The sequence below is a fragment of the Hyaena hyaena genome, unplaced genomic scaffold (assembly GCF_003009895.1).
Source record: "Hyaena hyaena isolate Hyena2069 unplaced genomic scaffold, ASM300989v1 scaffold_747, whole genome shotgun sequence".
Classification (NCBI taxonomy): domain Eukaryota; kingdom Metazoa; phylum Chordata; class Mammalia; order Carnivora; family Hyaenidae; genus Hyaena; species Hyaena hyaena.
Window position 1 is genome coordinate 126,436 of NW_024081379.1, and position 27,469 is coordinate 153,904.

Genomic DNA, 27,469 nt, shown 5'->3' on the forward strand with positions numbered 1-27,469 from the left:
TCATTCCCAGCCCCTTGATGAACTAAATGTGAATCTCCAGGCAAGGCTTTCAAAGCTTCAGACGCTACTCCCATCTTTTGCAGAATAGGAAGATTTTACTAGATGTATGCTATTGTGTCTACTAACTTATTATAAGCTCCCTATTTGTAAAAATTCTTTAAAATGACTTCTTCCAGGGGTAGATTCTACAATTCTATGATTATGTGTGTAGGCTAAGGAACTAGAACTGGAAGCATCAGTGCACCCCACACGATCTGGCTGATACAACAGAAATGAAAGGCCACCTCTCCCAGGGCTCAGCAGGTCCCTGAGCCAAGGAGACATGTGGCTCTTCATCATCCAGCCCAACTGTGCTGCCAATGTCAACACAGTGAAAACGGGTATATATAATTGCATTGAAGAGCTACATGGAGTCTCTAAACTGAGTGAAACTGAAGAAGATAAATGATCGCTTGGGGGCTGTCTGAAGGCATGACTTGGCCATGGCTTGTAGGCACTATAATACAACACGGGAAAACCAGGGGTGTCTATCATACCTTTTTTGCAAAAGGGCCCTTCGTATGGTGAGTTGGTGCAATCGCATGAGTATCCACTGTACTTCTCCACACACTTGCCCCCATTGTGGCAGATGCTACCGTAAGTGCTGCAATGGCCTGGGCATCCTGGCCGGACTCCGGATGTGACCTTCGCCCTCTCCTCCAGGTCTAACTTCTGCCCATTCAAGCGTAATGAGCGTATGCATCCTAGGAAGCCTTTCTGTCTTGATGATGTTCCCCCTAAGCAGAGAAAAATAAAAGGGGAAAAAAAGTAAAATGTCACATCATGCGATTTTTTAGGTTTCTCATTGACACTCGTAATGGTGAAGCACTGTTCTGTTGTCCTTCTGTGTTGGACTTTTCCACGATAGTTTCCAGTGAGAATTAGGAATTCAAATACCATGGACAAAATGCATTGCATGTCTCTCCATGCAATGGAGAGATGGGAAACTCCTCACCCCCAACTCCAAAAAAAAAAGGAAGGAAAGAAGGAAGCCAGGAAGGAAGAGAGAGAGAGAGAGAGAGACAGAAAGAAAGAAAGAAAGAAAGAAAGAAAGAAAGAAAGAAAGAAAGAAAGAAAGAGGGAGGGAGGGAGGGAGGGAGGGAGGAAATATTAGACTTCATATGCAATCCTGTACCTTACATGTTTAAGACAGAAACTTTAGATCATCACATTCCTTACAAATGAAATAAAATGTGTCTTGACATAGTCTCTAGCAGACTTTTGTCTGAAGCAGAATGCACAAGGGGGATCGTCTCTTCCAACACAGTTAGAAGCAAGCTGTCAGGAGCATGAAGTAAGTACATGGGGACAAGTTTGCATGGTTCCTGAAATGAAATGCAAGCACAGGAAGGGGGACGGACTTTGGGACACAGACATGGAGTCAAACTCCAAGTCACTAGCTGATTAGCCATGTTGACTCCTGGATGACCTCATCTTACCTTCTTGATCAGTAAAATAAGAATATGTCTGTTTAGTATGTTTACATAAAGCTTAGTTAGGATCATGGAACACAGTATGTGCTCAATCATTACTCTTTTCTATGCCTTCTCCTGAGCCCTTTCATGTCTGAACAAGTAAGTCATTTATATGTATGTGTCTATATAAAGAGAGAGAGCGAGCGAGCAATATCCTAGCCTTTCCCCCAAATTGTTATTCAGAAGAGAGATTTCTCCTTCTGGAATAGAGACCAGGATTAAAACCCAACTTTCTGCTGTGGATACATCCTGAAGTGATCAGGGAGATTCACAGTGCTCTTTGCAAATTATTCAAGAATGGAGTCGATTCCAAGTGACAGAGGATTTTGTTACCATTGGAAATCCAGGACTCTACTACCATAAACCTCCAGTTATCGGAAAAATATGAACACAGAGACAACAAGCCAAGAACTTAAGCTAAATCCCATGAGGAGATGTTTATTTTTAATTTTTAAATGTTTATTCTTGAAAGAGAAAAAGCAACAGAACATGAGCAGGGGAAGTGGGGTGGGCAGAGAGAGAGGGAGACACAGGATCAGAAGCAGGCTTCAGGCTCTGAGATGAGATGTCAGCACAGCCTGATGCGGGGCTGGAACTCATGAACTGCGAGATCATGACCTGGGCCGAAGTCGAATGCTCAACTGACTGAGCCACCCAGGGATCCCCCTGCCCCCATCAGGATATATTTATTTGTTGCTTGGAATCATGGGAGATCCAGACTGCCTTTAAAGACACAAGTTCTATTCCAAATTCAACACTGTGGGCTCAAGTCCACACACATGGATAAAGGGAGGATACACTCAGGTCTTCAAAGTCTACAAAGTGTGCTAACAGAGAGAAAAACAATAAGGCAGGACCAACTTTTCGTTTATTCTCTGTATCCATCAATTCTCCTTTCTGAGCCTCATTCATTTCTAGGCCTACAATCCTATTAAATCTTGGTCTGGCAGATGACCAGGTAAAAATATATTCCCACCAGGGTGGATGCAGATGAGAATTCCAAGCGTGTCATCTCAGATGAGGAACAGAGATGCTAAAGCAAGAAACAAAGGGTTAGTTGAGGAAATAAGTCAGGTAACCTAAAAATTCCTGGCATCCATCAGCCTGGCAGGCTGGACAAGGAAATAATTGGAAATGGGGAAGATGGGAATGTACAGTGGGGTTAAGGGGGGTATTGTCCCTTCCCTGAATCATACCACATCTATAGACACGTAAATATGTGTATAGCAGTAGCCGGCTGCATCCACAGACAGACATAATGTTCCTCAAAGATCAATTGAGTCTTTTATTCTGAAATAATGGTGAAACTCTACTGTATTTTCAGTTCTGATAAGTGATACCCAAAAAGGCCAGGAGGTCAAACCCAAATTGCTTTCTCCTGTCTGTCTCAATTTTATTGAGTACATCTTTCAACCGCAAGATAAATCAATTATAAATACAAGCAGATCATAAAGGAAGGTTCATTATTTCTTTCCCAGAGATTGTACAGAATAAAGAGGGGAGGATTTATGTAGTCAAATGTTTTGCATTTTTATTCCCCCCCCCCACTCTGTAGTTCCTCTCTGTGGTAGATTTGAATAACTTTTCATATATCTTGTTAGGGACATTTTTCTTCTAGCAGAGGTGCAGAATGTAAGATCTATTGCACATTTTCTTGCATGTGACTCAGTCAACAAGTTTATAAATGGAGATGAGCGTGGCTGGGGTGGTTTCTTTGGCGGAAATGCACTCCTTGAGGTTTGAGACATACAGGGTATGGAGCGAATAACCTAAAACAAGACGATCATTTCACTTTCAGACGCCGACAAAACAAATGACACAATGGACTATGAACTAAATTGCAAGATGAACTAACTTTCAGTGTTCACCTGACTGCTTTTCATTCTTCACAAACAATAAAAAACTAGAGGTTGGGCTTCTTTTTTCTCTTCATGGAGAGGTAATAGGTCGACTGAGAATAGAATAATCCTAGAATATTGCTCCTCACCAATATGCTCACCGCACCCCCTCGCCCCAGTTGTTGGTTCTCTCCATTTCCTGATGTTGCCCACCACCTGTAGAGTGTTGGTGCGGGTGTGACTCTTCTGTGAAACTTGAATACAATTCAGAAATGTAGCCACAATCTTCCCTCCCCCTTCTTCACAGCAGTTCTTCCACCTCTCCTCCCAACCTAGCCCTGTGGATTTGCTCTCCCAATTATCTCTGCATCCATCTACTTTCTCTTTTTTTAAATTCCAGTAGAGTTAACATAAAGTGCCATCTGCTTCTTTATACACCTACAGCCATGGTCCTAGCACAATTCTCCTCATTCCAACTTGACTCCCTTCAACAACCTTCCAACTGATCTTTGTACCTTCAGTCTTGACTCTTCATTCATTCACTACTTTGGAATCAGAAAGATCAACCAAATTTGAAAATTTGACTTGGTCATTCCTATTTAATACTCTTCAGAGACTACTGATTGTCCTCAGGATCAAGTTCAAATTCCTTAGCACAGATGGGATAGTATGAAAGATCTAGCCTTCACTTACCTCTCCCGCTTTGCCCTGACCACATTCCTTTCTCTGACTTCAGTGCACCTGGCCTGTAGCTGCACTGTGGTCAATTCCTTTAAGACAGGGAATCCAATGCACACTTGGCCATATTCTCCTCCAGGACAACCTCACTTATTCATATGACCTTCCCTGCCCTTGCAGGTATTTCATTTTTCAACTGCTGCTCTAAGATACTTTTCTCTTTCCTCACCTGAATCTTGTCTACAGTCCACTAAAATGTTGCAACAACAACAACAAGAGCAACAAACAACAACAACAACAAAACTGTACCATCATCCTTAAAGCACTGAAAGTCATGATTTCGAGGCTTGTAGTTCATCTGCAAGCAGACCGAAAATCAGAACAGTGCTTCTAATTTAAACTAAAAATTACATTTCAAACATACCTGTCTGCTAGAAACTAAACTTAACTTATTGAAGGGCACTTGGGTGGCTCAGGTGGTTAAGCATCCAACTTTGGTTCCACAGGCTCAAGCAAAACTCCTTCGTTGAGGACCCATCTTCTGGTAAAACACTGTATGTGCCTCGTTGGGCTCATCATTCACAAAAATAATACCTCTTTCTGTTTTTCAAAAAATTTTTATGTGTTTATTATATTTTGAGAGACAGAGACAGAGAGTGAGTGGGGGGGGGGGCAGAGAGAGAGGGAGACACAGGATCTGAAGCAGGCTCCAGGCTCTGAGCTAGCTGTCAGCACAGAGCCAGACGTGGGGCTTGAAACCACGGACTGTGAGATCATGAACTGAGCCAAAGTCAGACACTTAACTAACTGAGCCACCCAGGTGCCCCCTCTTTCTGTTTTTCTACCTTTCTTTCTTGTTTCCTTCCTTCCTTCCTTCCTTCCTTCCTTCCTTCCTTCCTTCCTTCCTTCCTTCTTCTTTCTTTCTTTCTCTTTTACTTTTTCCACCTGGAACTTGAAGTAACTGTTTTTTTTTATATGAATTATAATAGTCCACTCAATTGGTGCACCTGGGTGGCTCAGGTGGTTAAGCATCCAACTTGGGCTCAGGTCATGATCTCATGGTCTGTGGGTTTGAGGCCCGTGTTGGGCTCTGTGCTGACAGCTCAGAGCCTGGATCATGCTTCGGATTCTGTGTCTCTCTGTCTCTGCCCCTCTCCCATCCATGCTCTGTATCTCTGTTTCTCAAAAATGAATAAGTGTTAAAAAAAATAACCCACTCAAGTACAGGTACATTTACCACCTATATTCCAAATTCTAAAGTGGCAGCAGATTTAGCACACACATAATGAATAAAAGCAAATTCTCTAACCATCATTTGTCTTCTGCTTTTATCCTGTCCCCCCACCCCCTACTGACAGAGACTTGGTACCAGAAGGAAATCCTAGTAGAAACTTTACTCCAAAATGTGATTTTCTTAAGAACAAGGCATAAGTCTGGTGAAGTTTGGCCAGATATAGTGATTTCTTGCTCCTAAATCAATCAAGACACTCTACGTAATAGAGTTGCACTAACTGGTTGTTTAAAAGGTTAAATAATGATGCAATAGTCAATTTGAACTAAAAGCTTACTTCTTATACAGCACCTTCTATGCACTGTGCTGCACAGACATCTTCTGATTTAGTACTCAGTACAAACTGTGGGACCTCAAGTAAAATACTAATTCTCCTCAAAAAGCTGGGAAAAAGATTGTTAACTTAGAATCACATAACAACAGATTGAAAGTATTTCCTACTTGTTTGGTAGAAATGAATATTGTGAAAAACGTTTCAAGAATAATTCATCAATGTGTATCAGAAGCCATGAAAATGTTATCATTGGCCTTATTCTACCTTTTTAAGGAAATGTCCCAATACATCCAGATGGCCAACAGACACACAAACAATGCTCAACGTCCCTCATCATCAGGGAAATACAAATCAAAACCACACTGAGATACCACCTCACACTGGTCAGAGTGGCTAAAATGAGCAAATCAGAGGACTCTAGATGCTGGCGAGGATGTGGAGAAACAGGCACCCTCCTATACTGCTAGTGGGAATGTAAACGGTGCAGCCCCTCTGGAAAATAGTATGGAGGTTCCTCAAAAAGTTAACAATAGAAATCCCCTATGACCCAGCAATAGCACTGCTAGGAATTTACCCAAGGGATACAGGAGTGCTGATGCACAGGGGCACATGGACCCCAATGTACACAGCAGCACTCTCCACAATAGCCAAAACATGGAAAGAGCCTAAGTGTCCATCAACGGACGAATGGATCAAGAAGATGTGGTTTATCTATACCATGGAATACTACATGGCAATGAGAAACAATGAAATCTGGCCATGTGTAGCAACATGGATGGACCTTGAGGGTGTTATGCTGAGTGAAATAAGTCAGGCAGAGAAGGACCAATACCATATGTTTGCAAGTATAGGAGGATTAGGAGGAACTTTATGGAGGACCATGGGGGAGAATAAGGGGAAAAATAGTGGTGAAGAGGGAGGGAGGCAAACCACGAGAGAATCTTGAATGCTGAGAACAAACTGAGGGCTGATGGGGGTGGGGGGGAAGGGGGGTGATGGGTATGGAGGAGGGCACTTTGTGGGGATGAGCACTGGGTGTTATATGGAAACCAACTTGACAATAAACTATCTTAAAAAAAAAAAAAAAGGAAATGTCCCAACATGGAGCTAGCAGTGATGATTATACCCCAAAATAATTAATTTAGCTTCATACATAGTCATTACAAATACTGCATTATGTGCACAAATAGTATAATTGTCTACCTAGAAACTCCCTTCAAAACAATAATGACAAATTATTACAATTAAAATAAAGGCATAAGAATGTGGATGGATATAAATATCAACATACAAAATCAATCATGGTTTTATATAGCAGTGATAACCAACTGGAAGAGAGAATAGTTAGGAAAAGATCGTATTTAACAACAAAAGCAGCAAAACACCTTGAGATTAACAAGATGTATCTACAGAAAGGAAATAATACAATTTTACCTTCGCTCCTAAAGATACCTGAAGAAATAAAACAGGCTTCTGTATGAGTCAGTAATGTATAGCTAGTTTCTCCAACACAATTAAATCTAATAAATAGCCCTCCAAAATTATTTTCATAGAACATGAAGAGCTAAATCTAACATACAGGATTCAGAAGAGAACTGGGGTGTATGTGTGTGCATGTAGAGAGAAACCTGTCCTATTAGTATCAAAATATGCCCTGTAAGTGTGATGTTGGTACAGTACTTAGGGGAAAAAAACTTATGTAAATAAAACAGAAACCAGACATTTCTGGGGTATACTTTTACTTTTGATTTTATGTTCGGTTTTAGTAAGCTTGATAGCCAATGTGGGGCTGAAACTCTCAACCCCAAAATCAAGAGTCAAATGCTTTAATGACTGAACCAACCAGGCACCCCAAGAAACCAGAAATTTCCAAGAAATCCAGAAACAGAGTCTTTTATATAGAGAGATGGAGTTTACATTATAATATACATTGGAATTCTAAGTAACTAGGAAGAAGAGGAACCATGAAATAGACAGATGGGAAAATATTTTGGAAAATAAGTAAAATTACAATCCTACCTCAAAACCTTAAAAAAATTCCAGATGCATCAAGGACATAAAATAAACATAGCAACAAAACAAGCAGAAACTGAAAATATTAGGTAAAACACTAGATAGCAGTTTAATATGCTATTTATATTTACATGCTATGGTCTCTGAGGCATATTTGAAGTAAAAAAACAAAAACAAACAAACAAAAAACAGTGAGAAGGCTGTGGTATAATACCTATAAATCTATCGTTTATGTAAATATACTCATAAATAGTAATGTTGTACAGTGTTTCCTAAGGGCACTTAAATGTATGTAAGAACCTTGAACACTGTCTAGAAAATCTCATACTCCGCTAATAGCGCTTGCCTCTAATGAGAATACTTGGAGGTATTATTGACTAATTCTCAGTGAACATGTATTTGCATATTGATTGTATAATTTAAAATAAATCTTTTCATTTATTATGTATATTGTGTATAATGTTGTTGGTCTCCTTTTTCTAAAAGTCATTTTGAAAGTAATCTTATATCAAGTTTCAAATGTAACTCCTTGCCACAGAATTGTGTACATTGCTGAAAGCCATTTATTAATCCACGTGGTATTTGGGCAGTAAGAAATACCTGTCTCAGCATCAGCATGCTTTTGCTGGGGTGTGGGTCAAGGTGTGTAGGAAGTATTTATCTTGCGACTTGGGTTTTGTGTAAAGAGGCTTGCTTTTTTGTTGTTGTTGTTGTTTTTCTTCAAGACTACTAGCTGAAAGCAAACATTTGCTCTCTTTTTAGCATGATGGTGGTAAGGCACAACACTTTGCCCAGGCAGAGTGCATTCTGTGGAAATCCTCATTTGGTTACTATTTATCCCCAGGAGGAGGGGGAAGGAAACAAGCAAGCACTTGGATGGCACTTCTGTGTTTTTGGCTAATGTGGAGCCACAGGGAATGAATCCCACTGCAGTTCAAGGTGGCTGATTGCTATTTCGCATTATTATCTGGAGGAAGCCCTGAAAATATATCAAGATGATGGGCAGGAACATTCCCATCATCCTAACTGCGGGTCTAGAGCAGCCACAGAAGCCATTCTGACAAACATGGTCATCTCCCATTTTGGCAAGATGAGTGCCAAGCCATGCCTCACCATGCTCCCTTCTGCCACAGTTTTTGAAGACTAAAAATCACTATCAAAAGCAGCTTTAAAGACAAGTTACAAAAGGCTCTCGTGAATGGGGAGGGATTACTGTCCTTCTTACAAGGGTGAGTGGATGAAAAAATACCATCTGAGCTCCAAGTCTTTTCTAGAGTCAGCTGGGGCACCTGCATTCTTCTCAGCTGGCTGCCTGGACACATCCTTGGCCTATTAGCATCAATGTCTGGGTTTCCTATAGGCGAGGGCCTCTGGTGGTCACTGGCTAGTTTTCATCAGCATGCCCTGCTGAGAACAGATATCATCTCAGGAGGTAAAGCACAGACTCATTTAAAGAAATAAGGCTCTATAATTATAAACTGTAAGAATTTTCCCCAACATTTCACCAGACCCAGAGTGATTCTATGGGTGACAACAGGGGACCCTATAATATTTTTTAAAAGCCTGCAATTCACTAAATAGGAGAGTAGCAATGGCAGGTCAGGGTCAACCAGTTCTCACAGTTCAATCAATTAACACTGTCATGACATTTTGATGCATTTGTGCAGTGGTCACATTGGGTCTTTTCCTTATCCCAAGCTTTCTTTGGGGAGGTGATGGCTTCAGTGTGACGAGGGACACACCATCAAATGTGTGTGTTCTACTGCCAGTAAAAAAAACAAAACAAAACAAAACAAAACAAAAAAACTTAGCTGAATCTTGGAAGTAAAGCAAAAAACATGGGTGACATTGATCTAGTAGAGATACAAATTCTTTCCAGTAGAACAGATAACACTAGGGAGGGTCTGATTTGAAGAACACTTATATATATAACACCGAAACTTGATCCTAACTTTTTTGTTGTTGTTGAATTGCCTATACATATCCTAGATTTTCAGATGCTCTGTGAACTGGCCCTCACATCTTACTGGCTTCTTCACTAACAAATGAGTTAAATAAAATAAAATATCTGACACAAGTTCATTTTCTATTTGCAAGACTCATGATTTTACATTATGAGTAAATAATATAATGATTATTTATTTTGAGTGAGAGAGAGAGAGAGAGAGAGAACATAAGTGAAAGAGGGGCAGAGAGAGCAGGAGAGAGAGAATCCTAAGGTTCCTGAGATCATGACCTGAGCTGAAATCAAGAGTCAGATGCTTAACTGACTGAGTCACTCAGGTGGCCCTTGAAGATTGTATTTTGACACATATTACAAACATCAGTTAAAATGTTACTTATTATGAGAAGTTACAAAACTGTGATGGACAAGTCTTCATTTCACAGTGTATAATAACTGGGACACGTAATAATAATAATAATAATATAATAATAATAATATGGGGAGTGTGTAGTCTTTGTAAACATGAAGCATCTTGGGATGCAGGTATCCAGAGAGATTAAATGGCCTTCAGGAACAAAAAGAAGGAAGGAAGATAGCTTTGCTGAAAAGAAGGGAGCAGAGAAAAAGAAAGTGAATAGGCCTGGAGAAGAAATGATGGAACTCAAGCAAAAACATTATGCAGGATGCTCTGGAGGAATGGAAGAGCTGTGGATGTCAGGGACCCCAGAATGTTGGGACTGTTGGGAAAAGAAATGGAAACTCACATAAATATAATCAGTCCACTGACCTGCACTATAGCTTTTAGAAAGGCGCTCGTATAGGGCAAAAGCTTTTTCTTCCTCAGGATTGTGTAGGTGAGCACCCAGTGGGCCCACAGCCAAATCTGCCTTCAGGACAATAACTTCACCCTGACAATAGCATCAACACCCACCTATTTGATAACTTAATTTCCCAGGGAGGGATATGAAGGTGAAAGGCAGGGAGGGAGGAGTCTCTGAGAACAACAGTTTTGGGAGATGGCAAGGGGAATGGAAAGCACAGTGGCACTTGACCCCATTGTTGAAAAGACCGCCATCTCACTACTTTAAGATGCATCAGAGCTTAAAGCAGGGCTCTGGTGCAATGCATATGGGAGCAGGGAATGTGCTGTCCTGAAGCTTCCGCAGGAAGTGACCACTCATGGGTGTCCAAATAAACCACAGGGCAGGAAAGCCCTGGTTTCTTTGGGGTTTTTGGACATTTGGGCTTCAGTTGTACTCCTGGAAACCTGAATAAGTGAGTGACCGGCCAAGCTGAGAGATACGTTCCCTGCACACTAAGCAGTGCACACACATCGCAGGATGCCTTCTAAGCACTGATTTCCTTAGAGACTGTACTAAGTCTCATGCTAACTTTATTCCCCCAGCATAAGCAGGGGTGGGGGGGAGACAAGGAATCATTGCACACAGTGTATGAGGGATAAGGTCTGGAAGCTGTTTCCTGATTAGACTTGAGAGCCGCACGCCCTGAACTCTGTCACCTCCCCTTGGGTATGAAACCCCATACTGTATCCTAAGGGACCTGGCTTAAAGCCTCTGCTCCCCATTCACAGCCTGTACTTCTTTAATAGCAAACGGATCTTATCCGTTTTCAAGCTCCAGTTGTCTAGCCCAGGGCTGATAGCAGAATATACATTCAGAAAATATTTTTTAAATGAATTTGACCAAAAGGAAATAGTGAGAGGAAAGAGGAAGGACACAGTGGCAAATGGAAAGGGGGATCAGACACCTTGCAGTAAACATTTTCTCCCCAATCCAGAAAAAAACAGTGCATAGCCTGCTAGAAAGAATGTATTGATCCTTAGGTGTTTGGGACAAGGAAAGAAGAGAGGATAAGGCTGAAACTTGAAAGAGCGAAATGTTACTTCAATTGGCTTAAAATGTTACTTCGATTAAAACAAAAACTGAAAACTACTTCAATTGAAAAAAAGAAAAGAACTGGTTTGGCTTTTTGCTGCTGCCTCACTGGCTAAGAGGACAGTTGCTGAAGGTCATGACTGCTCAGATGTCTTCACAAATGGGTGTCGGATGGGGTCGGCTTTCAGTCTGTTTCATGAAACTTACAGATCCTTTGAATCACAAATAGAGAGACTTGTCTGGGCACATTTTCGGATGTGATAAATGAGCCCATCTTCACCCACCAGAGCACAGGGAAAACAATAGTAACCCCAATGCGAATCCAGTGAAAACACCTCAGAGCAAGCGTGTGTATACCATGTAACAAGCTGAAAGCCCGGTTTTGAAAATTCCTTTACCTTTGAAAAGCTAGTTGCTAAGACAACAGCAGTTGTAACTTTCCCTTTTACAAAGATCTTACCCCAGCTTTTGAGACGTTCACACATCAGATACACTACCGTGTGGGTACACTTTTGCTGATTTGTACAAAGAAGGGATAAAACCCAGTGTGGGGCAAGATCCCTCCCCTGGGAGCTTTTACACTAATTGAATGTGTCCTTTAAATGTCAAACCTCATAAATTTCCAGGCAAAGCAGTGCCTCATTATCCTGCTGTGGCGGGGCTACAAGTAATTTCCCATTTAAGATGATTTTTCTTGCAACTCCCAATTAATAAACCTTGATAGAGAATTCCAAGTAGGAGAAAATTTTAATCTTTTAACTGATTTGTGGAATATTGATTATTAAGCCCAGTAGGCAGATGAAATTACTGAGGCTCGGTAAAGGTAACTGACTTACAATAAAGCTAGTGGTGGCAGGACCAGCGTTTGAAACTGTGCATTCCATCTCTTCCATTCATTGGTTATTCACTGAACTCAAAATATATCAGAGAACCTTCACCAGGTACAAGGGTGTAAAGGTACATTAGATACTCTGCCCACAAGGGAGCCCCTAGAGGGGAGAGAGGCAATAACCAGATCATTGTAACCTGGGGTGACGGGCATGTGACAGGCAGAGGGTGGAGCTGGAAATACACTCCCCTGTGAGAAGAAAGTTCATCTGAAGAGGCAAAAAGCCATGTCATTAGTGAAGAAGAGTCTGCCAGGTAGATCAGGGTACAGGTGCCCATCTTACTCTGAAGGACAGGACCATCAATGACGTATGAATTAGGGGGCGCCTGGCTGGCTCAGTCAGTTAAGCTCCCAACTTTGGCTCAGGTCATGATCTCACAGTTCGTGAGTTCAAGCCCCGAGTCAGGCTCTGGGTTGAGAGCTCAGAGCCTGGAGTCTGCTTCGGATTCTGTTCTCCCTCTCTCTCTGCCCTTTCCCCACTGGCTTTCTGTCTCTGTCTCTCTCAAAAAAAATATAATAAATAAAACATTTTTAAAAAGGTATGAATGAAAACAATGCATACTTGACTCTAAGGAATCCATCAGCTTTAAAGAGTGTTTCAGAGAAGAAAGGGGGACAGGGCATTATATTATGGCTAATCTTGGGGAGAAAGGAGGAATACATTTTGCTTAAGAAGATTACTATGATTAAAAAAAAGTGTGTGTGTGTGTATCGTGTGCAAGAAATCTATACCATTCTGGCTCAGGTTAGGCTCTCCAGCAAGCAGGCAGTGGGTGGAGTTAAAGGGGGAGAGGTATGTGAGAGATGCCCTTGGGAACCACACCTGTGGACGGAGGGGAAGGAAACAGGAGTGGGCCCAGGAGGTGTGAGTGACAGTGCAGGCCTGACAATGGACTAGAACGGCCCATAGAGAACACTAGATCTAGAAAAGCCCTACAGAGATGTACCTCCTTGGCCCAAATGGCCAAACCTTTATACCCTGGACTCAAATGGTCGTTGCACGTGGGCCCCCTTGCCAAGGATGTGACTCTGCCCTGGTGCTTCTTTGCAGTCAAGGCAGTGACTGAAGGGGTAGGCATGTGAAGACTGCCTGCCAGCTACCTTCCTGTGGCAGGGCAAGTCCTTCTTGAAAGGGGACCTTGGCAGCTTGTCCCTGTGTCTACCATGGGTTCCTAAGCCTCTCTCTGCATCAGAAATATGTCCTGCGATCACCCTAACCATGCAGCTGGACATGTGGCTGATGGAGGAAGAAGCTGAATGGAAACGTGGCACTTCTCATCTCTTCTACAAAACTGCCTTCCCTACACACGTGGCTTTGAAGCCAACTCCCGTCCTTCCTGGATTAGAAGGAACTTGGTGACCACATGAGAACGGAGCGTAAATCTGCCAATAACACTTTGCAGAGGATCATGGTTACATTTCTTCCCCTCCATCACTCTGCTCAGAAGCATTCTGGCCTCCTTCTCTGAATCCTCCATTGTCACCGAAGCTTTATAGAAACCCAAACAAGATCACCAGGCTAGGTGGCAGGTAGGGTCCCCGCTTCCACAGGCCTTGTTGGGTCTTCTTTTTTTACTGACCTGGACTTTCTCTGGTTGCTAGCTCAATGGCATCTTGGCTTAGGAAAAGGCACAACCAACTTCTCACCTCCCTCCGTCCCTCAGATCAGGCCCTTGAATATCAGCGAGTATTGGTTTTATTTTCCAGAAAGATCTGGATTTACTTTCTTTTTATGATTATCACCCCAGTGCTACGTAAATGACACTGCCTTAATTTTTTCTTTACCGAGTCATACAGTTTGATGACTGGCAGCGCCTGAGGAATCAGGAAAACTGGTCCTAACATTGGGTTTTGTGTGGTCTTAATCTCAGGGTTTCTCTCCCTGGGTTGCATGAGAAAATGACCCCACCGGCCATAATGTACTTCCTTTAAAAAAGACAATAGGACTTGTGATAACATTTTAACAAAGGCAATCAATGCATCAATCAAACAAACCAAATAAGAAAACTTAACATGTCCTTCAATTGCTCCATTATCAATCCAATGCAGACCAGCATATGATGAAATAAGCTTCAGTTAAAGCAGAAGAGTTTGAAGGTAAACATTTCAAATAAGTTTCTGGACCCTTGGTGTGGAGGGGGGCAAAAAACACTACAACAGGCTACTGGTATATATTAAACGTATTCAACTCTGAACACCTTAAGGAAGAGACAAAATTCTGCAGGAGGAGTTGATTTAATCATCCACTCCTCTGAATATAAAAATAGAGCCAATTTCTTTCAAAACACTTTCGAGTGATAAGAGTGTGAGTTTGTGGAGCAAGGGTATCGGATTGGAGAAGGGAAATGCATGAGGAACCGGGAAGTTCTCCATCATTGTTTTGTGGATACTGGCTGTTCCTCTAGGTATTTCATATGTAGCAATGAAGCAAAGTGTTTCTGGGACTCTCCCTGGCCATGTTCTGAGGTCTCTTACCCACTTCTTAAACTCACCAACAACCATTTCTGGCATTTCTTGTATTAAGGGGGAATGTCAGAAATCAGGTATTGTTTTACTAAGAAAAACAATTCAAGTATACTTGGTGTATTCCTTACCTTTGGAAAACTAAACTTGTTTGGCAAGTTAGATGTTATAACCAGAAATGTATAGGATGTTGAGAAGACAGTGATTTTTTTTTACTTTCTGTTAATGGCAGACGTAATGGTAAGTAGCACCCTCCAAGCACAGTGGCTTCTATAATGAATAGGCTAAAAGGTGATGTTTTGGTTACTTTTTAATGTGAAGGGGATATCTTCCTTCTCCTGTGCTTTGACACACATTATATCCTCTCAAATAGAAAATACTGGCCTGCGTCAGGAAACCATCCCCTGAGGCACTCACCAGGAGAAAGGAAGTGACTTTTCATAGGGACACTGGCAGCCCGTGTGTGTGGCTGCATTTTGCCACAGAGAAGCCACTTATGTGGTACCAGGGCTCAATGTTACCGTGCTCTCTCCTGCCTGGCTTCATCACTGACCCCGCCAAATCAGCCATGTTTCACTGGAAGTAGGAATAAACATTCCCCACCAGGATGGAGGTGGTAACAACAGGTTAGGGATCTTTTTAAACTTTATGATGTATCAAGAATCTTTTTGTTTTCTTTCATAGTCTAGTATTTTCCCCAAGGAGCTACAAATTGGGAACAACTTCAGTTCACTTTGATATACATAAACAACAGACCTGAAACAATAACAACAACAAACCAAACTCCGAAACAAAAGTCCATGAAAGACAAACAAGAAAAAAATTAGAAGCTAGAAAAATCACATGAAAATGAGACTCAGAGGCCCCCATCTTTACAAAACGTCTATTCTTTAATTGTAGCAAATTTGGAAAAACTCAGTGTACGATTCGGGGAGGATGAGGATAAGGATGATTGCTTTCTTACTACAAATAATGGAAATCACAAGTCCTCGAATCCTGAGGGATCAGTTACCAGACCCTTTGTTTCCATTCTGCAGATAAAGGCAATGGCTATCCCGAGGCTAGCCGTTTTCTACCAAGGTCGTGCGGCCTATTGGCAATTGACCTGGGACACGCATCCACATGTTTCACTTCCAGCAGTGGGCGCTAGCTCTTGGATTCCTCTTGCCTCATCTGAACACCGACTGGCACATTCGTAGGGAACAGGGAACAGCAGGCAGAGGGGCGAAACCTACAGGAGTCTCCACGATGTGACGATGATGCGCTTACAGCACACGTTTCAGAATCTATGTGTTAAGTTTCTTCTACTCTGTTAAAAAAAAATGTGACCAGTGGGATGACATGGTTGCCAATGTCCCTAACTATCGTGGAGATAAAATTCTGAGGATAAAAATACTGACTCCAGGAATTGAGCATGCATTGACTCATGTATGAGCACTTTAACTTGTCACATTCCAATGACAGGGGCAGTGTGAGGACATCCACCCTCTTCTATAAAATTCAAGTTGTTTCCGGTACTCAGGAAGCACTCACCAGCACACATTAACCAGCGATCAGTATGCTGAAAGACACTCTGTTTTGATTGAAAGATCCTTTCCTGGCTAAAGATATGCAGACAGACAAATGCAAATGAATATTTAAGTACCGCTACCTTCAATCTATCCCTATGAAGAAGTACCCACCAATGAGATCTTTTTTCTGCCTTGCAAATATAACTAGCTAGTGTCTCTAAATTTCTGAATGACAAGGAATGCAATTCTTCACTTTGACTGCTGGAGCTAAGGAGGTGGGTTCTGTTTTTTTTTTTTTTTTGAACCACTGAATTATACAAAATGGAAATACTGGGACTTCAGCATGTTTGACCATCTGACACATTTCTAAATGGGCGCATTGCTCTATGCTAAACAACAGGATTCAAACCGACAGACTAAAATGACCTCCAACAGCACTTTGTTTTTTCGTCTTCAAGTACATTAAGACAAATTCAATAAAGCAGAGTAACATCTGAGATGGAACTTACTGGAGAGAAACATCACAGAAGCAGGTGTTCTCACCACAGTTGACCTTGGCTTCAGCTCGAGCAAGATACGTCCTCCAGATCCATCAACATGCTTCTACAACTAACTGCATTTGTGATCAATTCCACTGAAATGTCTGGAGATAAAAAGCCGCCACGAAACGCAGCTGTGTCTTTTCCCTTTTTGACTTGCACAAAGTTTATCACATATTCACGTCATATGATAATTTCATAATGACATGAAATTTGCATGAAAGGATAAAAAATATTATTCCATCTTTATATACACCTTTCCTCCAGGAAGATTCATAAATGCTGCCTGAAGATAAATTAAACTTTGGCACGGAATATAATTTATGAAAATTACAAACTACTTGAATTGATTTCACCAAAAAAGGCATTAAATCTTGATGACTAGCAAACTTCTTCAGAGAAATGAAAGGTGATGTTTAAATAGAATTAAAACAGCAACATAAATTTTCAAAAATATTTTAAGAGTAAATCACATCACTCATGTAGGTTATTAATTAAGTAAATGCCTTATAATCATAAAAATGCTTTTAATCACTTATATCATAGCTTCTGCTAGATAGGTAAAACATGACAGATGAAGAAAGAAATATGATTCCTCTTGAGGAGAGAAAATATGACATATTTTGTTACTTTTTTTTTCTTTTAGCTGGTGTGCTTTTAGTGACTGATTTTGTCAGAGTTAAAAGTTCCAAAAACCCAATTTAAAGGAAACAGGTAAGAAATACCCACTGATTGCTGATGGCATTTCATTACTAGTAGTAAAGCTATGTAGTGTGAGAGTTGGTTAAAAAATGAATAAGGAAAGAAAATTAAATCTCGGCTGAGTGGCACATTTTGGGACTTACTTATATCGGTGTTCTAAGCATCTGAACTTCAAGTTTTATATAAGAGCGGCTTCTTAGCTTTGGTAATATTACAATAACTCTAATATTTACAGCTATGTTTTGTACTTTACAGCTTTACAAGCCCTGCTCAACCACTTTCAAAAAGTCCTTTCTAAATTATAGCAAGGACGCTGACCTTTCCTACCTGGACTCATGTGGCTAAATTCTCTTCCTCTCTGTCTCTGTCTCTCTCTCTCTCTTTCTTACACACACAGAGGCACACACAACTCTTTGAAAAGTCATGTCATTCCACAGTTTGTTTTTCAATGCCCGTTCATCTAACAAGGCGCCTGACCTGTTTTCAGTGCTCAGTGACTATTTATGGAATGAAGGAAGGAAGGAAGGAATGGACTCATTAAGTGACATTTGAGACGTTCAAGTCGCCACTTCAGCAGTGGCGATCAGTTCAGATGAACAACTTGTCTAGAGGCTGATTCTGAGTCTGGGGAGAGACTGACCAATGGAGAGATGTCAGCCCCGGAACCAGGCCTGCTGTCTTGTGCAAGGGTAAGGCAGCCACCTTCATGATGTCATTTCACGGAGTATGAAGAAGCCCGTGGCAGACAAGAGTCCCCCCCGTCCCCCCCCATGACTGATGACACATCCCTTTGAGATGCTGTAACATGTTTTAGTGCATACTTACCAATGACTATCAGGAGTCAGGTATCACAAGAAAGGGTAAAGGTGGCTCACTGACTTAGAGACAGCATCTACTAAGGCGTACATAGCTGATAGATCATTTTTCTATGAGTAGATTTTGACTCTAAGAATGAAAACCAATAGGAGTCCTCAGACATCTGAAGATAAAATGTGCAAGGAGGAAAGATATGAAGAGTCTGAGATCACCTCAAAATTTGCTAAGGGGTGGCGTGATCTCTTATTTCTGTGGCTAATGAGGCTCGAAAGGAATTTATACAATCAAATTTTAATCACAAGTGTTTTATGATATATTCTAATCATTCCTTAAGTCTGAAATGAAATCGCAATTCTCCTTGGGCTTGGTCATGGAGAGATCTTGGAGGGTTTGGGTACAGAGGGGCCTCAAGATGTGTCTTACCTACAAACAGCTGACTGTTGAGCTGCAATCGGAAATGACCCTCCTCTGAAGTCTCCCTGGTCATCCTTGGGAGGCTGTCCACCTGGAGTGAGGTCTCCTTGAGGTTCCTCTCGGCCCGGATGTAATGCCATTGGTTGTCATTCAGAAGAGAAGGAGAGTGAACTATGAGCTCTACGGGGCCGTTCCCAACATCAATGGCAAAAGTGATCTCCGAAGGAGCTGAAACCATAAAGGAAACAGGTAGAAAGTTGAGGGGAGTTGTCAGTGCACTGAGGGCACAGGCACACTGGAGTGAATAGTATAAATGCTTGCAGGTCAATATGAGGTGAAGAGGCCTCCAGCTGAATTCTCTACGACACTGAAATTAGTGTTAATAGTAAACACTACTGAATCCTAAGCTCCAAGCTCTTTCTTTGGCCCAGTTGGTACTCACTGTGAGAATTCAGCCTAATAGGATAGGACCCCAGGACGCAAATGCCAATCAGATAAACATGCATTGGTGCCAAGGCTTCGGGCTTTCTGGGTCTATTTTGGCTTTACCTGTGCCCTCATGGATATCTGTAGATACTGGATTAGTGAGCCAGCTACATTCCCGCAGGGAGAAGAACACTTGAAAGTCTAGTGTTCTCCTCTATGTTATTTCATTAATACATGTGGTTATAATCATTTATGCCGATCTTTTTTTTAAAGGAGACTCAGAAAGTTTGAATGCTTTTGTCAAGTACACATCACTGCAAGCAAGTAGGGGTGCCTGGGATCAAACACAAGCCCCCATCCACCTTCCATGACTTTTTCTGCCCTTCTGTAAAGTTCTGCCTATCACACATGCCAGGGTCAGCCAGTCAGGGGTAATAATATTTACTATAATGATGGTGATGAGGGTAGAGGTGGTGATGGTGATGATGGTGGTGACATGGTGACATGGCCATTGAGCAAGAGACAGAAAAAGAGAGAAGAAGCAGGAATACAACTGCTGAACACCTATAGTAAGCACTAACCAAAGATCCTCTCATTTTCATCCTTAAAAAAATTCTGTGAGAAAGGCATCATTTTCATTCTCATTTTATGGGTGAGAAATCCGAAGTTCAGAGAAGTGTAACACAGACAGTACAAAGAATCTGACTCCAAAAGTAGATTCATCTCCATTTTCCTCTATTGAGTAGGTCTTTTCATATTTTCCATCACTACATAAGAATTTTCTAAATTTGAAGGATGGGGAGAGGCAAATTATAAATTGATGTTGATGAGAAGACAGTCCCCTTTGAGTCCCTGGATCCTTCTGATGCCAGGCCTTGCCTTCCTTCTCAGCACCCTGTTTGGTCTCCTCTGTAGTAGAGCTAAAACAGGACATGGCTATTTGACAAAGACATCAGCTGCCAGATTTGAATAATCAGGTAACACCAAAGGTCCGATACCATCCCAGACTACACCCTCCTCAGCCTTCACACTCAGAGAATGCGTCTCAGTATAAGAAGCCCCCAGTAGATGGAACTTCACGTAACTGAGGGTTGAATTGTTTTGCATGCTGTTCAGTGTGAACCCTGACCCAAAGGGGAGGCACTAAGGTAGAGGCCTTAAAATGGGATTTGAGAGCATGGACTCTGAGAGCACCATGACTTACATGACTTACGGCACATTTTCAATCTTGTCACACCTCAATTTTCTCATCAGTAAAATGGGAATAAAAACAGCACCTCATCGTCAGGTTGTTTATGAATTAATCCTGATGAAGTTCATAGGACCTTGCCTGGCACAGAAGATGTACTCCAAGTAAACGGCTTTGGCTCATAAAGCCAAAGTAGACATAATTGAAGAGAACAAATTGGGTTCAGCAATTGAAAGATTAAATAGGAGTGAAGTTGGCCCTTTGAGGCATTTCGTGTTTCTTATTCAGGCCACAGATGCCACCTCACAGTCCTATACATCTTGAGATCAAATAAACACTAACTGAGAGATAACTAGGTCCTCAATTTATTTCTCTTTACAGAACACAGGTAAAGATTGGTGAGAATTGGAGAGGAAAAATGTTAACGATTTCGCTAAAAGCCTTCCTGCAAAGCTGGTCTCATGGTTAAGTTCTACATGGACAGCACACCTTCGTAGAGCTCTTGTTCTACCACTGTGTCTGCTTGTCACCCTGTCACCCCGCTCCTTGTTAGGCTTCCTGTCTGGGCTTATCCCTGTTCCAACATTTGTCCCCCTGTTGTATAATGATCTATTTATGGTCTGTCTCCCCAACGAGTCGGCAAACTCTAGATGAACACCTGGTTTATTGGACATCTAGCCCCAGGGCTTGTATACAGGGAGCTCTCATCCAACTAAAGGTTCATTCATTAAAATGTTACACCATATACATTCAATGCAATCTTTAAGTTTCTTTAGATTTATTTTGTTTATACCAAGGTTTTAACTTCCTTGGATTTAAAAAATATATTATTATTGAATTTTATTTAGGCCACTATTAAAGACCTACTTTATTCACTCATTCCCCTAGAACTGGGGGAGAATCAGTAACGTGATAATCACAGCTAATGTTTATTGAGTGCTTACCATGAGCCAGTAAGCACTTTTCATGAATGAACTCCTTAATATTTTAAGCCTCACTATCACCTTATGAGACAGGTAACATATTACCCCTGAAGGAACAGAGCTGACGAGTTGTTCCAACCCAGATGGGGCAGAGTTAAGAATTAAATCCACATGATGTGTTCCTGGAGTTCATTTTTTAACATGCTCTTCCTATGGTGGGAAAAATAGTCTCTCAAGTCTAGGCAGTCCCCCTGGGGTGGGGTGGAGGGCAAACTTAGAATATATAATAGAGGTGCCTGGATACAAGTGAATAAAAATAATCTGAGTAAATGGGTGATACTCCAACACTGACTAGTGACTCGGAGGAGGGCAAATGAGGCAAACATAAGCCTGCTCTCGTTTTCTGAAAGGATGGATGTCACCTGATGGCCCTGGATGGGAAAACCAGAAGCCCTGGGTCAGCCTTAGTTCCAGCATGATTTTCCCCCTGGACTTCCCTTCTCCTACCTGTCTCCCAAATATCTTCTCTCATCATTTACTCACCTTATGGTTCAAGTCACAGCTAAAGTATCAGTTAGCCTTCAATGAGTTTTTACCAATCCAGTCCTTTTGCTAGGCCCTGAGAATGTACAGATGAATGAAATCCAATGAGCTCACCATGTACTTACTTTTTAAAAATTTTTATTTGTTCATTTTGAGAGAGAGAGAGAGTTCATGTGTGAGTAGGGGAGAGACAGAGAGAGACAGAGAGGAAGAGAGAAAGAATCCCAATCAGGCTCTGCACTGTCAGTGAGGAGTCCAATGTGGGGCTCAAACTATTGAACTGTAGATCATGACCTGAGCTGAAGTCAGACGCTTAACCTACTAAGCTACCAGGTGCCCCTTGCAGTGTACTTTCAAAAAGACTGATGAAGAAGGGATATGTTAAGTGGAGGAAAGTGCATAAGTGAAAGAGAGTGTCTATCAAGTACTTCTAGAAGATGAGAAGAAGGGAGAGCTCCCATATAAAGTTCTTCTTTTCTTGAACACCATGTCTGTGTCCTCAGCGCCCACCCCTTGTGGGGCACGAGAGAGATTCCAGGGACCATTTATGGACAAAGAAGAAGTTGCTTAACCTCTGAGTTTCTATGTGTGCATCTATAATATAAGAAACATGAACTAGATGACATATCATTAAACATTTTTATAGACATATGATCTGATGGAAACTCCAGGTAAAAAGCACATACCCTTTGCATAAAATTTCAGGGACTTCCTGAATGTCTTATGTCGCAAATCATGAAGAAAACTTTATTTTCTCTGGAGTCTTAGCATTCTTGGATGTTGAGGAAGGATTGCAAAGCGGATAAAGGAGCAGAGAGGTGTGTTGACTCTGGAGTCTGACTCCTAGCGGCAGTGTGACTCAGGGCCTGTTACTAAGTAGGGTCACCTTCCTATCTGCAGATTGAAGTAGGAGTTGAACAATGAAAAAATTGCACAGTATTTTTATGATCATCAACAGGAGTGTTTGAAAGCAAAATGAATAATAAATGGGAAGTGTTTAGTATAGTGTCGAATCAGAACAGACACTCAATAATTTAGTCTAAGATTATATTATAGTAATGTATAAACCGAATTATTATTAGTATTAATTTTATCAATCTCTGAGGATCTGAGGACTCCATCTTCAAATTCTCATCATATTTGGTAATCTTTTCTTTTTGGGGAGTAATATTCTTGATATGATACCACTAAACATCACAACTCAAGTCTTTCTTTCTCTTTCCCCCGATATGTATATGTATATTATATATATGGATGTATTTCATGTATACGTATTTCTCCATGTATATCACATATATATCTCCATATATCATATATATGTCTCCATATCTATATAACATATATGAAATATGTATATCTCATTCACTTTTTCCATAGGCTTGAAGGCCAGCAGAATAAGCCACCCCCCAAAAAGCTACTTTAAAATCAGGTTGATTCTGAGGCAGCTGAGAAGAAGCATAGACGAGGAAAGCTCTCTGCTCTCCTCCTGGATATTTAAAGCAGGACATAATTTTACAAAGATGTCCTTCCTCCCCTCTCTACCAGGCAGAAAAAGCTAATTACTTGGAGACAACTTTAGACCCTCTCAGCCTACAAAAGACCTCTGCATAGCAAACACTACTAACTAGTCTTTATCTCTGCTCTTTGAAACCTAAAAACTGCCTTCTTTTGTCTGATTATCTCTCCATAAAGTTATTATTCTCTGTTGAACATGCTGTTTAATAAGCTGTAGTTTTTTTCTATAATTTTTTTGAGTTTATTTATTTACTTGAGAGAGACAGAGACAGTGCGAGTGGGGGAAGGGCAGAGAAAGAGGGAGAGAGAATCCCAAGCAACTCTGTACTGCTAGTGCAGAGACGAATGAGGGGCTCGAACTCATGAAACCACAAGATCATGACCTAAGCTGAAATCGAGAGTTGGCAGCTTAAATGACTGAGCCCCCTATACACTCCAGTAAGCTGTAGCTCTGAACCACCTCTATGAGTTACTCATTATTCTCTGTGCATCTCCCGTGTATACATGGTGTGTGCATGTGAATAAACTTCTGTTTGTTTTCTCTTGTTACTCTTTTACTACAGGGGTCTCAGCCAAGAACTGAAAAGTTAAGAAGGAAATTCTTTTCCCTCCTTTATAGTCTTTAGGGAAAGCTAGTCCCCCTTCCAGGTGTAAAGGTGAGCTCTGGCAAAACCAATCGGCAATCTTTACTTTCACGACCAAGGGCATTAGTCATAATAGTTAAGTGAGTGGCATACCAGCAGGATTGTGTGCATAGCTGGCAAAGAAGTGATTTCCCACCAGCTAAAATGTAGCTCTCCCTTGAAGGTGCAGTAGCTTTAGACTGAGGTAGGTATTCAAAAATCAGTGCAGGAAGAGAAATAAATTAAGCCACAGATAAAATTACTAAACTGATGAATCCAACCGGAAACAAAGTGCCCTGCCAATTCTGGACTTAGTCACATGTTCCTGTACTAATGAATTCCAGTCTTGCATCTGCCAGTTCATATTGAGTTTTCTATTTTTTTAAGTTTATTTGCTTATTTTGAGAGAGAGAACTTGAATGGGGGAGGTGCAGACAGAGAGGGAGCGATAGAATCCCAATCAGGCTGTGTACCATCAACACAGAGCCTGGCATGGGACTCAAACTCACAAACCATGAGATCATGACCCGAGCTGAGATCAAGACTCTGATGCTTAATCAACGAATCCAGCCAGGCGCCCCCAAGTTTCCTTTGACTTGCAGCCAAATATATCTGATTTGCATATGGGTGTCATAAACCCCCTTTTGCATAAGTAAGCACTAAAGGGGTGAAGGACATGCTCACAGTTCAACTCAGAGTAATGCCAGTTTGAATCCACATGGGCTTCTAAGCAACAGGCTCTCTCCACTATGACCCCTTGACTCTCAACAGCCATGCCTTTCTGCTCCTCCTTGCCTCCTCCCAAATACTGATTTCCATCAGCATGGCCGTTGTGAGATAACTGTCAAAACAGCTGATTTTATTCCTCAGTCTCATTTGAACCAGATCCACTAATAAGACTTGAGGACATTGCAAAATATCTTGCTTCTCTTAGAATATGGATTAATCTCAACACTACAGAATTCACAGGGGTTGTTAGCTGAAAGTGACCCAGAAGGAAATGGATTGAAAATTTCAGAGACACGTCTTGTTCCCTGTCGAACAATATGGATATATCAACTTTGGAAGTTCCTGTCCTGATAGTTATAGAGGAACACTCCTTGGGGATGGAAGAGAAATCTATTCTCAGCCACTTCATGTGTTTAAAGACCATTTCCTTTATAAGTAGCTGCTCTGTAGAAGTATCTTGTTATGAACCCCTAGGGTGAACAATCTATCTGCAGAAAAGGCATAGGATGAGTGTGGCCATTAATAAGAAATGCAAGATTTCTTCCAATTTATTTTTTGCTTTTTAAATAATAACAATCAAATAAAATATTTTGAAAATCATGAAGTCTTATGCTTTAAATTTTTATATAATAACTTGTTTCAAAAACATATATGCTCTTCAACCTGGTGAAAAAAGTATACAGCAAACAATTATGCCAATGGATTTTAAAGTTTTCATCACATTGAATACCACCTGCATTTAAACATTTCTGTACGACCAAAAGGACAAAATGCAGTACAAGAAAGTACAAACAAATTGGACATTGAAATGTAATTAACACTAAATCATTGCTCATTACCTTGTGATAATATGCTATGACATTTGCTGCTGTTTTAATGAATCAAAAGGCCTTAGGGTCTGCTTTTTATTAAATTTACATTGAGGTTATTATATCCATATTATGCAATGGTTGGCACTCAACTCCACACTTTCAGAGCCTGGTCAAGTTAGATATGAGAGATCTTATTTCACATTAAAGCCACAAGAGCTTCCTCCCATTAATGGTCTAAATCGTTAGAGTAAAAGGAGGTTAAAACTACCAATTAAGGAGATCTCTTTCCTTGTACGTATTGTGCTATAACTGCAAAAGAAACACTTAGCTACTTGGTGATTTGCAAGGGGCTGGGACAAACACTTCAGTCACCTCCTCCAGCTAGCGCTTTTTGTGCTCTTTTCCTGGAGCTCTCAAATTTCCAAGCTTCTGTTGCTAAGACATTACTTATACTTTCAAGGGTATTTCATGCAGTCAGATCATTATTGTAATATGGGTCAAATGCCTTAATCAAACTACAGAAAACATCCATTTAGACACAGATAAATGAGGAGCGCCTGGGTGGCTCAGTAGGTTAAGTGTCTGACTTCGGCTCAGGTCATGATCTCATGGCTTCTGGGTTCGAACCCTGAGTGGGCCTCTGTGCTGATAGTTCAGAGCCTGGAGCCTGCTTCTGATTCTGTGTCTCCGTCTTTCTCTGACCCTTCCCTGCTTGCACTCTCTCTCTCTCAAAAATAAATAAATATTAAAAAATTTAGACACAGATAAATGAGACATCTAATGACTAGCACACCCTTCATGGTCATGGGCATAACAAGGGAAAGATGGTGGGAAGAGTCCATTTTTTTAGATGTAAGGGGGGACACTGAGTATAGAAAATTGGAAAAGCAGCAAAAGCAACTGAAAGCAGTAATTCTAAACAATCTCAGGGAAAAAAACGTTCCTCCTCAAAAAAAAAAAAAACAACCTTTTGTTGGTCTAAGTTCTCACAAATGCTGATGTCAGTATGAATTTTTAATAATGTATATGTAAGCTTCAAATAGCACATTTTATTACTTACCACTTAATAAATATTATATTTGAGAGGGAAGTTAATGCAGAGAACTCCATTTATACCTTTGGCTCCTGAACATGCAGACTCAAATATATGTGCTTAGTTTTAAAAGTAAGAATCCAACTTCTTATTGCTCACTTGTAGAATTCTTGTGCTATCATCGTTTATCTCAAAACTATTGTTGGAATACACAAATACACATTATCACAGGCCTTGTGGACACAAATTGCACCCCAGAGAGCTCGAGCAAGTCCAAACCTTTAGGAACTCCATGAGATTTTACCAAATAGAACAGTAATCTGTGATGAATTTTCCAGGCAAAAATTTTAGTGGATTTTTTTAATGATTGCAGAGATATTTAAAAGGTGTTAGAATTATGAAGAAAACACATAGAAAGAATTGCAATTCCTGGCATTTATGGTAGAATAAAATATTTTATGAATATCTACCAAACTTAATTTGTTCAGTTTATTTATTTATTTTAAGAGAGAGGGGGAGAGAGAAAGTAGAAGAAGGGCAGAGGGAGAGGGAAAGGAAAAGAGAGAATTTCAAGTAGGCTCCCACCAGCAGTGCTGAGTTCCACATGGGGCTTGAAACTACAAACAAGGAGGCCATAACCTGAGCCGAAACCAAGAATCAGATACCCTGCCAACTAAGCGAGAGGTGGCTCTCTGTCAAGCGTATCTTTATGTTTAAAACCTTTCCTAAAATTTACATGTCTGTTGCTTGATGTGAAAAAATATTTTAAATTTAAAATTAGTAGAAGTATCCTTTGATCAGTATAAGAGAAGACAGATGGACAAATCTGGTTATAGTGTTTTTTGAACATGTACATGTGAAGACCATCAGTTTTGATGAAGTTATCCATAAATT

At 40.9% G+C, this 27,469-nt stretch overlaps 1 protein-coding gene across 2 annotated transcripts in view; it reads right to left on the minus strand.

Moving 5' to 3' along the window:
- CNTNAP5 (contactin associated protein family member 5) overlaps positions 1-27,469 on the minus strand; it is an 802,816-nt gene that overhangs the window by 101,001 nt on the left and 674,346 nt on the right. For both annotated transcript variants that reach the window (XM_039218226.1, XM_039218225.1), the window contains exons 17-18: positions 18,792-19,010; positions 537-776 (exon numbers count right to left, since the gene is read on the minus strand). In XM_039218226.1, coding sequence (XP_039074157.1) covers positions 537-776; positions 18,792-19,010 — 459 coding nt within the window. The remainder of the gene's footprint in view (positions 1-536; positions 777-18,791; positions 19,011-27,469) is intronic.